Here is a 12,392-nt window from a genome sequence, read left to right as displayed (position 1 = left end):
TTAATAACTGTTCAAGATTTTAAATTACTTAAAAATCTTGAAAATTATTTTCAAGCTGACATTCTACAAACATAATTACTATTGAAATTAAAAGTTTGTCAGAATAATGATTCTATTTCATTGAACCAAATTTTAGATTTTTCACAGTCTTAAGTATTATATAAGAATAGCGTTAGACTCTTTGATGAGTAACCTATATAATTTTAGGAAAAAACAAACCCAAGCAAAATAAAATGTATTTTCCTACTTAACACTGATAAGAGAAAGAACATGGCTGGGTTTGCTTATTAACCAAAATAATTAAGCTAGTCTCATTTGCCAGAGATTTACCTTAACTATGTGAACTTTATTCTTAAAATTATAAGAAGAATTTTTTTTAGTGCAGCATATTTAAAATAGTATAAGATAAATTTTCTTATTATCTGGGAACTTTAGGAATATTCTATTTATGTAAGTACTTATCTCTCTAAATGAATCAGAATAGAGTATCTTTAATTTAAGAGACATTAGAAGTGTTTCAGTGTGTTCATTTTTCTCCCCGTTGGCAAAGCAAACTTTATTGTGGGCCTAAGATCAGGGCTCTTCTCTTCATGTCCTGCTAAACCAGAGAGTTGGGGATGAGAGGCTCTTGTGTTTCCCCTGCAACACCTCCATCACATTCAAATTCAAATGGAGAGAGCCAGGGTAGTAGGGGACACCCTGAATCTGCAGCATACTCCGAGGAAGGCCCACTGTGCGTGGTAGTCTCACAGGCATATAATTTATGAATACCCTCCAGAAATAGGAAAACATTTCACACTCACAAAACAAGATAAATGCCTTCCTGGATCACAGACACATAGACACACAACCACATAAAGAATATACAGCTTCAGGGACTTCCCTCGTGGTCCAGTGGTTAAGAATCCGCCTTCCAATGCAGGGGACGTGGGTTTGATCCCTGGTCGGGGAACTAAGATCCCATATGCTGCAGGGCAACTAAGCCTGTGCGCCGCAACTAGAGAGCCTGTGTGCCACAACAAGAGAGCCCACATGCTGCAACCACTGAGCCCGCATGCTCTAGAGCCTGCATGCCACAACTAGAGAGAACCCCACGCACTGCAATGAAGAGCCCACTTGCCACAATGAAAATCCCGAGCGCTACAACTAAGACCCGATGCAGCCAAATAAATAAATTTATTTTTTCAAAATACAGCTTCAGCTCTACAACTTCAACCACAGATTAAGAGTAAACACAGAAACAAACAAACAAACAAAAATAGTCTACAAATAAAGAGCTATTTTCCTTCCTAGAGGTCACAAAATTCTTAATTGGTTTAGGCTCAAAATGACAGACAAACAAACAAGAAAGACTAACAAACCAGATTCTCTATCTTCTCTTACCTAACAGAGAATAGATTTCAATCACCCATTTATAGGAATCACCAAATGGTCAGACCATAAAACCGAATTCTCAATCATTGATGCTACAAAGGGGAATACCTTATTGGCCATGCATAGCACCAAAATTAATAGAGGAGGCAAAAATAGAGAAACCCAAAGTTAGCAGATTTCAGGTTTTATTACTACTTGGAATACACTCCAGAAACCAAAGAATGATGTATGCAGGTTTAAGCCACCCATAAAATGCACTTTTCTGGCAATTGAGTTTACTTGGTTTTGTCAGATAAATCAATACGGCATCTCAGTGGAGCCTTCAGAATTGTTAAGGTATAGTTTTTTAAAGATAAAATCATGAATCTCATATATTTTTTTATTTTATAAAATGAACATGTGTCAATGATTTTATTTAACTCATAAATTAATGAGGGAACCAGTAAGATGTTGCAACTGGTTCTAAGAATTCAAAGAACAGAGACACCTATAGGTAATCATAAATGCTGAAATCAGTCTGCTAATGGATGCAGAACTGTTCTATATCCACAGGAGAATAATCAATTACACCGCCACCGACAGAATTAACTTGCATTTCTTTGGATACTAATCATGTTCACCATCAGATTTCTACAGCTTAATTTTTATAAAATAGCGCAAAGACAATGAAAGGCACAAATAACCAAGAAGGTTGTTTGGACATCCAATAATCTTTTTTGCCCATTTCAAAGTCTTTCATAATTTATCTGACAGTGTTTGTTCTTACCTGAGTTGAGGAAAAGACCTGTCTCCTTCATCCATTCGTGTTTCTTCTTCCTATCTGGATCTAGCTTTCAGAACATCAGACAGAGGTCCTTCCTGCTTCTATAGGTAGACAGAAACTTAAGAACAGTGATGGTTCTCAGCTTTTATTGCTATGTCTGGTACAAGCTTTCCATCACAAGAAACATGAAGCATTTCTTCATGTTCAGAAAGAATGAAAAGGGGCATTTTTACAACAGAAATCCTTTTTTTTCAAGAAAAATAAAATACTTTCATTCATTTAATAAGTATGTAGTGAGCATATATGCTTTCCAAATTCTGTATCATTACCCATAAGGCCCTGCATGTGTGGCCTCTGCCTATCTCTCCAACCTCCCCTTATGCCTCTTTCCTATTCATTCACTACCTTCCATTGTCTTTTCAGTTCTAGACACACTCTTTACTGCTCTTGAAGGTTTTGTATATACTTTCCTCTGTCTGGAATTCTCATCCCTCCACACTTCTCATGGCTGAGTCCTTCTCATCCTCACCACCTCTTTTAAAATGGCCTTTCCTTATTCTCCACCTCATACCGTTATTCTCTATCCCAGCACCTGCTTTTTTCCTTCATAGCATGTACCACACTTTATAGTTATTTTATTTGTTGTTTTACTTATTTTAGGCTGTCTCCTCCTCCAGTAAACTATAACAGGACATCCTTGTGCCAGGGACCATATGTATCTTGTTCACTATTAAATCTCTAGCACAAATAGAATTCCTCATACATAGTAGGCACTCAAAAATATTTGTTGAACTAGCAAATGAATGAATGAAAGTCATGTGCTAATCACCATGGACTCATTATATATATACAGAGGGTTTCTGATCTCACAAACTTTATAGTACAATAAAGGATACATATCTGTTATCAGGCAACTGCAGTATTCCTTAAGTGTATGATGTCAGGAGGACATAGTACTATAAGAACACATAAGAAAGGCCTGGAGATTTCTGCTTCTACTATGATGGAGTGGCTTATTTGGACCAACTCTTCCACCAAGGACAACTATAAAAGCTATCGTGGCACAGTGGTTAATCATCTGCCTGCCAATGCAGGGGACACAGGTTCGAGCCCTGGTCCGGGAAGTTTCCACATGCCGCGGAGCAACTAAGCCCATGCACCACAACTACTGAGCCCCCGTGCCACAACTACAGAAGCCCACGTGCCTAGAGCCCATGCTCCTCAACAAGAGAAGCCATCGCAATAAGTCAGCCCACCGCAACAAAGAGTAGCCCCCACTCGCTGCAACTAGAGAAAGCCTGTGCACAGCAACAAAGACCCAACACAGCCAAAAATAAATAAATAAATAAATTTATTAAAAATAAATAGATAAAAGCTATGTAAATTTTTTTAAAGGATAAGAAAAAGGTGTCCAAAGAGAACAACCAAGACAGATGGGATTCAAGGCACCAAGATCTCAGAGAAAAGTGAACCACAGAGAAGTTGAACTGGAATTCTTCACCATATATTTCCTCAAGGCATTTACTAACTCCTAAGCCAGGAGGGACAGGGGATGATGTAATGGTCAAGAGGTCAAGAATCTAAGCATAACAGAATAGCTAAAAGGCTAAGAAAATAAGTAGAGTTTTCAAAAGTCTTAAGAGTTCAAGACTTGCCGCGGAGGAAGGACCCTGGCAAATATCTCAGGCTTTCAATTTAAACCCTTGAAGTGCTGTGATCTAAGAATAAGGACAAACTGGAAAAAAAAGCAGTCTTCTCAAAGACTGCAATTGAGCCTCAAATTATCTCAGTCTCTGATTATATCAAGGTAATCTTAGTTAAGCTGCCAGAAGAAATTAAATTCCTTCTGGAGAAATATATCATCATTCAAAACCTCTGAATTTTTTTCATATATAATGTTTGGACTTTACCAGAAATACCAGAAATAGCACAAAATAACTAAAAATTTAGAAGGGAAAACAAGATAGTACAACCCTAAAAATGGTCCTGACATTTATATTGCCTCATATGGACTTTTAAAAACTGTAATTAATGTGTTTAAGAAAAAGAAATGACAAAGAATTTCACTAGAAAATTAGAATCTATTTATAAAAACTAAATGAAAATTTGGAAAAAATATGGAAAAGAGCATAAAAGACGTATGGGATTTGGTGAAAGGTGTAACATATGTGTAATTGGAGTCCCAAAAGGAAAGGAGAGAGTGAACAAAGGCAATATTTAAGAGATACTGGCAGAGAGTTTTCCAAAACTAATAAAAGACATAAAGCCAGATATTCAAGGAGTTCTGCTAATCTCAAGCAGGATAAATACAAAGAAACCATACATAGGTAGTCATAGCAAAACTACTGAAAACCAAGGACAAAGAGAAACATCTTACCAGAAGGACATGTTACCTTCAAAGGACCAAAAATAGAACTAACAGAAATGATTTAAACAGAAATTATGGAACTCAGAAAACAATGGAGGGACTTCCCTGGTGGTCCAGTGGTAGAGAATCTGCCTTCCAATGCAGGGGACACAGGTTCAATCCCTGGTCGGCGAACTGAGATCTCACATGCTGCAGGGCAACTAAGCCCACGCACCACAACTACTGAGCTTGCACGCCTCAACAAGAGAGCCCATGTGCCGCAAACTACATACCCCATGCACCCTGGAGCCCGCACACCACAACTAGAGAGAGAAAACTTGCACGCCACAACTAGAGAGAATCCCACATGCCACAATGAAGACCCGACACAGCCAAAATAAAATAAAATATTAAAAACAAAATCAATGTGTTCAAAACAGAACTTCTAAAACATAAAAGAGAGAGAACAATGGAATGGCATTTGTAAAATGCTGAAAGAAAATAAAAGCTAGTGTGGAACTGAACTAGATAAAAACTGAACAGACCAATCCTAAAGGGAGTTTTTCAGGTGGAAAGATTATAGAAGCATGAAAATGTAGAAAGGACTAGAGAGCAAAGGAAAGGATTAATATGTGAGTAAATGTAAATGAATTGTTATCTTGAGGTTTAAATGTATATAAATATATATTGAATATATAGAGTATATATTGTCTGTATAGTATATGTAGAATGTATATATATAATAGTTATATATATACACACACACATATTTATAATGTATATAGAGTATATGATACAAGATAGCACAAAAAGGAAAGAGGAATGGATGGAGTTAACATGTTTTAAAGTTCTTACATTGGGAAGTGATAAAAATACCAAATTATGATAGATTGTAGTAAGTTAAGAATGCATGTTGTAATCTCTAAAATAACCACTAAAATAGTAAGAGAATGTGTAACTAACAAATAGAAGAAAAAGAAAATTAAATAACAAAAAATTTTGGTGAATTGGAAGAAGACATGAAAGAAGAAAAAAATAAAAACAAAAGTGACAAATAGGTAATGAATAGGAGGGCAATAGTTTTAAACCCCAAATATAGCAATAATTATATTAAGTGTAAATGGACTGAGTCCTCCAATTAAAAATTGTCATTCTGGATTTTAAAAAACAACAAATTGCATGGTGCTTATAAGAGACCCACCTTAAATATAAGGACACAGCTCATTGAAAGTAAAAGATGAGAAAAATGTTACAAGGAAAGATAGCTGGTATGACTCTCTTGATATCAGAGAAAATTAAGATAAAAAGGATTACTAGATATTAGGTGGAGGGACATTTCCTATTCATATATGTACATGGATCAGTTCATCAAGTAAATTCTAAATTATTGCATCTAATAATATAACCTAAAAATAAACACTAATCAATCTACTATCCAGCCCTGGGAATTCAGGGGAGGCTGAGAAGATGACTGAGATTGAGAGTCATCTCAGAGATTGAGAGAGAGGAGGGTGGAAAGAAAGAGTATTCTAAACGGAAGGAAGAACATTTTCAAAGATTTGAGGCAAGAAAGTGTAAAATCTGACAGCAATATAGTCCTGCTGGAATGTAGAGAGAGAGAGATTAAGGAAGAGGAATCAGGCTGGTGGGAAAAGGATTGCCTGATAAGAGCAATGATTGGCAAAAGGGGACTAGAAAATACAAGAATCTTAGCTATGATATTTAAAAGCTGAGACTTGTTTCTGGAAACCAGGAAGTTATTGAAGTATTATATATTGATTTGATCAGATTTGTTTCCAGGAGGCCTCTCTCACTACTGTGGCGGGAATAAATTGGAGGAGGGCAGGAGTGTTGGCAGAGAGACCTATTTCAGTAATTCAGGTGAGATGATGTTGGTTGAGGCTGTGGAGATAGAAGGAAACAGCTTTTAAAAATAAAGTGTCCCGGGCTTCCCTGGTGGTGCAGTGGTTGAGAGTTCGCCTGCCGATGCAGGGGATACGGCTTCGTGCCCCGGTCCGGGAAGATCCCACGTGCCGCGGAGTGGCTAGGCCCATGAGCCATGGCCACTGAGCCTGCGCGTCTGGAGCCTGTGCTCTGCAACAGGAGAGGCCACAACAGTGAGAGGCCCGCGTACCGCAAAAAAAATAAAAGTGTCCCATAACTTGTGAAATATTTTAAATTTTAATAGGTTACTAGAATCTTGGATTAGTGAGCAGGAAACTCAGTAATAGACCAAGAGGTTGTATTACTTAAGAGAAACTTTTTAAACTGCAATTTTTTTCTTTATGTTTACAAAACCAACTACAAGCCAGTATTGCCTTTCCTTTCCAAAGATCATGTTTTGTCAGATGGCTCTGGGTTGGTCATAACCTTAGGTTGGTTGTGTTGGTAATAGCAGAATATAAAGTTGGAGCAATTAAACACCCTTGACTTTCCGTTTTAGAGCTCCCTCCCTACATTTTTAGTTGACTTATTAGATTTGGTAATCTGTGGGCAAATGTCCAAGTGTCTCCTCAAGGAATGTGCATCATTTTAAGTTATTAGACAGAATAGTGTGTGATGCATACATGTGGCTTCCCTGCCCAGGCACAGCTACTTAAGTCATATTTATTAACATCCATTCTCAGACATAAAAATCTGTCTTGAAAGAGAGACAACAACCTATCAAGTAATGATTTATATGTTAATGTGGTTACTTGGTTTACTATGTAACTACTTCTATTAGAATGTACCTTTTATGAGGGAAGGGACATTGTTTCTTTTGCTCCAGGCTGTATCTCCCTGTACATAGATTGATACTCAACATATACCAGGTGCTCAGTAAATATTTACTGAATGAATAAATGAATGAGGAATGAAGGAATATTTGTCTTAAATCAACTTCACTAAAATAAGGTGTTTCTTTTCTTTTCAATCTTACAAATTTATTTTTTTTCATTTAAAGTTTGAAAGTCTGATGTTAGAATGTTCGAAAGTAAAGTGATTATTTTTCATATTTGCAGGACTATCTCAAGCAGGTGCTGGACATTGATCTTCATGCCCAGATCCATTTTGGCAGGGTTTTTATGAAACCAGGGTATGAAAATTATCTTGTTATCTAATATGTGGGGTTGGTTTGGCTTGCTTTGACTAACAAAGTTTTTAAATGCTTTCTTTTTACATTTTCTATTATGGATTATTTATTCTAATAAAAGAAATATTATAGTATTAGAGTTCTCTGAACAAGTGTATATCCTATCTGAAATGGAAATTCATCTTCTTTATAAATCACTGGGTCTGGTTTAAACAAAGCAAAGCAACTTTCCAAACCTTTTCTCCCTTTAATTTCCATGTCTAGTTCCTTCCTTCTCTTTTTCTGCTTCTTTCTCTCACTTATAACATTTCAGTATGAAAATTCTCAAACGTACACAAAAGCAGGGAGTACAGTGAAACCCCCATATACCCATCGCCCAACTTCAGTAACCATTTTTCTGTAATTGTTTTATCAATCCTCTTCTTCACCTTTTTGGGGGGGCAGAGGGCTGGATTGTTTTAAAGCAAGTTCTAGACATGTCATTTTAGTATACATCTCAAATATTAATAACAACAGCAGTACTTTCTTACATAATCACAATGGTATTATCTCAGGTAACAGAATAAATAAGAATACCTCAGTATCATCTAATACCGTGATCGTATTTGAAAATTCTCCCAAATGTCAAGGAAAAGTATGCCTTCTTACATATGTTTTATTTGAATTAGGATTCAAGTCAGGTCTACTCACTGTATTTGGTTAAGTTTCTATTAAACAGGAACATTTACCAACCACCGCCCCCCTTTTTTGGCATGCCACTGACTTGTTGAAGCAACTGAATCTTTTGTCCTAGTTTTGTCCTAGTGAATGGATTTGGCTGATTGCTTCCTTGTGGTGGCATTTAATTTGTTCCTGTCTCTCTCCAGTATATTCTGTACATCAGAAGTTAGATCTAAAGGTTCGAGTAGATTCAGATTCAATTTTTTCTTTTTGTAAGAATACTTCATGAATAGTGTTTCATACTGCTTCTTACTACCTCCCAAGAGGAAAGAAAAGTAACCACATACCTAGATCTTACATATCTCCTGAAAACTAATAGCTCCCTCAGGAAGGGCTAATGGAGGTTCTGTAATCCATTGTAAATCCTCAAAGAATGCAAACATTGGTGTTGATAAAATATGTGTGGCCATGTCTTTAAACAACAGCCTGCCTGTTGAGACCCCTGCTCCTCTATAAACCTGTGGTATGTAAACATTATAAAAACACTGTTGAAAGCCCTCAGTGTGTGGGTGAGCATTCCAGCACACCTCCATGCTGTCAGGGACAACAGTAATGATGCTTTAGTTCAGGGTCATACTCTGATGGGTGCTCATATGAACCCTAAGAGAAAGTAGAGGTGGGACTTACCAGTTGTTACAAGTGAGCCGTGGGAACTAGCAGCAAATTCCAGAAACCTTTTTTAAGTGTCAAGCCAGCACTCCTAATCTCCCTGATTTATTGGATACCTTGTGTCAGTTCTAAGGCAGAGATCAGGCTTTACATTTAAATATGAAGTTAAGATTGTCCCTAAAGCCTTCTCCACAATGTAATAGAATTTAGAATTCTTGGCATTATATTTCTGTAGTTGCACTGATATGCTGCCACTGACAAGGCCCTTTTACTATTGAAGGTGTTGGATTGGGATCATTCCTATTAAGAATATCTTGTCTTAAGCAAATATTATTATGCTATGAGTACACAGGCTTTTTTTTACTCTGTCCCCATGGGCAGTACTAATTTGATTAGAATACAGAGGACATCCCAAAAGTATGTCAGTGTACTTCTCACTAATCTCAAAAATTGAATTGATTATTCCTTTGCAGTGAGAAAGAAGCTGACATTACTTACCCTCACCTCTAGAGGAGAAATATTTGTATAATATCTATTATTTAAATTATCTATTATTTAAATTAATCTCAGCACCCATGATGTATAATTTTGGTATTCATTTTATTTTTAGTCTATTATTTACCACTTACTTCAGCTGTAGGACTTCTGTGACTTCGGTTATTGTATAAAAGCTGTTACATTCTGATCTCAAGAGGAAAAATGAACAATAGGTGTTGAGTTTCAAGGAAATGGCTTTCCAGATCCTAAACAAAAACTTCACAGTCTAGCAATAAAACACTCATGATAGCAGCGCACATAACAAAATGTTTTATTGTAATGGAATCTTTTTAAAATGAGTACCTTCAGAGAAATCACAGTAGCTGTCTGCAAGGTTCAAAAGATGATTTAAATTGGCTTTAAATACAGTAGAAGGAAGGTGTTATGCATTCCCTCCTCAATCTTATTATGTGTGTTAGTTTGCTATTAAAAAAAAAGTGGTTTAGAAGTTTAAATGGGCTTCCTTTAATTGTCCAGAATTTTATACTTGTCTGAAGATAAGAAGAATTTAAAGGTAATTGCTACTTAATAGTAGAATAAGAAGAAATATAAAAAGCTCAAGAACAATTTAGCTTTGCTCTTCCCACATACAGTACATTCAGAATGCAATTAACCTCTTTCCTTTTAGACACGGAGATACTCAAACAGCATTTGGAATATTATCAACCAGATCTACCAATCACAGTTTTTTATGGGTCATCTACAGTGAGCATAGCTGTTGTCAAAAATGTATCTTGGAAATTATTTTCATCACACAGTAACAGTCATTGCCAAATAACCTATCTATAAATGGATATGACATTCTAATCTCAGTTTTCTAAAACACAGCAAAGAATCAGGAAGTAAGCAAAAAAAAGGCCTCAGAGTAGCCAAGAATAGATGTTACGAAGTCCATGTAATAACACTTCACAGTGTACCCTATGAGAGCCTTATCTAATTATGAGCCATAAAGTTAGAAAAACCTTGGTTCAAATCTTAGTATCTGAGTAATTTTGGCCAAATTGCTTAATCTCTCTCTCATTTTCCTCATCTGTAAAATGGGATGACAATTGTCACCTCATGGGATTATTGTAAGAATTAAGTGAAATAATGGATATAATGCTTAGATGTTTCTTTAAAAATAGTAACTTCTATTATTACTATTATTATTATCATTCCAACAATATAACTATTACTACTGCTCTCTGGTTCCCAAACCAAAGGCCAGCTTTAAGGGTCAAGATGATGGCAGTCTAGCATTAAGGGGACCTACAGAAAAAAAACTAGGGGAAAAAAACAGAAACAAGAACTATAGAAACACCGCCACGTGTACTGTTATGTTATGGTTTAATACCCCTGTGACCCAAAATCTCTGTATCATAGCAGAGTAGAATCAATCCATAATGATGGCTGTAATTCATCGAAAATATTAATGTTCATCATATTATTGCAAAAGGTAATGAGTGAGTGATCCTTTCTTCTTTCAACCAACGAGCAAAAATAGTAAAAAGAAAAACAATTTGGGTGCTTAAAAGGGTAATTTTTCAGCTACTTTTAAATCTCAGCATTCCCTAAGAATTTTGCATCACTCAAGATTCATTAATATAATAAAAATTTTAGCTGAAATTCTATATTAAGGGTAATCAATTAAAAAAATCACTATTATTAACCACCTGCCCTCTTCACACTCACACCCCTCTGCACACCCCCATGATGAGCGTTCATGTAAGACTTTTGAGGAAGTATAATTTGATAATGTTCTTAAATTACTATTGCTTTAATTTTGTTCTAGTCATGGTATTTTATTTATTTTGACATTTCAAAACATTCCCTTCATAGGAGGGAAACTTTTATGTTTATTTCTGAGTATAGTCTTAAAGGGCTGAGAAATACTCATCTTGAACAATAGGTAGTTATCTGATAGACATGTATTACCAGGTAGTCTTCAGATAAAAAGAATGATTGTTATTCTCCAGCAGAAAAAAAAACGTATAGACATTGTTAACTAGAGGGGTGGGGAAACTCCAGGATTTGGCATATGCTTCTATGGCACTGGCAAGAAGGAAAACAATGTAAACTACAGAAAACCAGGAAGTTTGGTTACCTGAAAACAGAAGATGCTAAAAAAGAATTTATTTAAATGCTCTCGAAACACTTCAGGTTATAAAGATTTAAAGGAGAGTCAACAGAAAAGAACTTTCACACAATAGGTAACCTGTATGAAAACCACGTAACAAGAAAACTGCAGTATTTAACTTACTACTCAGGTTGCTTAGCAGTCACTAACAAACAACCTCTACTTTTCCTCTAGCCTGCCAACGACATTTGCAACTTTGGATATTGATGGTGTAAGAAAAATAATCTTTGCACTACCAGGTAAGAATAATTGAAATAGTTTCTTTTGCTTTTTCTGGAAAAATAACCAAAATCTTTTTGTTTCCCAGGTGACCAGTCCCCTATCAGAGCGCATGATTTGGAATCTGAAACACCTGGGTTCAAATCCCAGCTTTTCATACTGTATGACCTTGGACAAATCACATAACCTCTCTGAAGCTGTTTCTTCATCTATAAAATGGGGCTAATTAGGGTTGGTGTGAAAGTCAAATTAGTATCTTTCAAAGCACATTTCAGACCCTAAGATGATAATCAGGAGTTAAGTGTCACTACCTCTTTCTAGGGCACCTGCTTTTCCTTACAGGAAATTGGTCAAAGTTAGCAGTATAATTACCATTCACAACTAGAGTATTATGCTCAAGGGGCCAAAGGGCCTTAAATCGCCCATGGAAATACTAGAACAAAAAAGTACAAAGCTGCCTTTGGTTCTCACCAGATTTGGACTGGTTGGGGAGAGCAGCAACACAGGAGGGGCTGCAAGTACTGATGCTTCTCAGCCAAATCCCAGGCATCAACAGTCTGACCACATCATTATCCCCACCCTCTCCCACGTGAGCAGAAACTCCCGTGTTCAGATTATAGAAAAAGCAAAGTGG

At 36.3% G+C, this 12,392-nt stretch overlaps 1 protein-coding gene across 8 annotated transcripts in view; it reads left to right on the top strand.

Moving 5' to 3' along the window:
* Positions 1-12,392, top strand: part of GPHN (gephyrin) — a 624,681-nt gene that overhangs the window by 599,828 nt on the left and 12,461 nt on the right. For all 8 annotated transcript variants that reach the window (XM_065872421.1, XM_065872425.1, XM_065872422.1 and 5 more), the window contains 2 exons: positions 7,487-7,560; positions 11,714-11,778. In XM_065872421.1, coding sequence (XP_065728493.1) covers positions 7,487-7,560; positions 11,714-11,778 — 139 coding nt within the window. The remainder of the gene's footprint in view (positions 1-7,486; positions 7,561-11,713; positions 11,779-12,392) is intronic.

Source organism: Phocoena phocoena, chromosome 2 (assembly GCF_963924675.1).
Source record: "Phocoena phocoena chromosome 2, mPhoPho1.1, whole genome shotgun sequence".
Classification (NCBI taxonomy): domain Eukaryota; kingdom Metazoa; phylum Chordata; class Mammalia; order Artiodactyla; family Phocoenidae; genus Phocoena; species Phocoena phocoena.
Note: the sequence above shows the minus strand (reverse complement) of the source record. Positions and strands in the feature narration are given on the sequence as shown.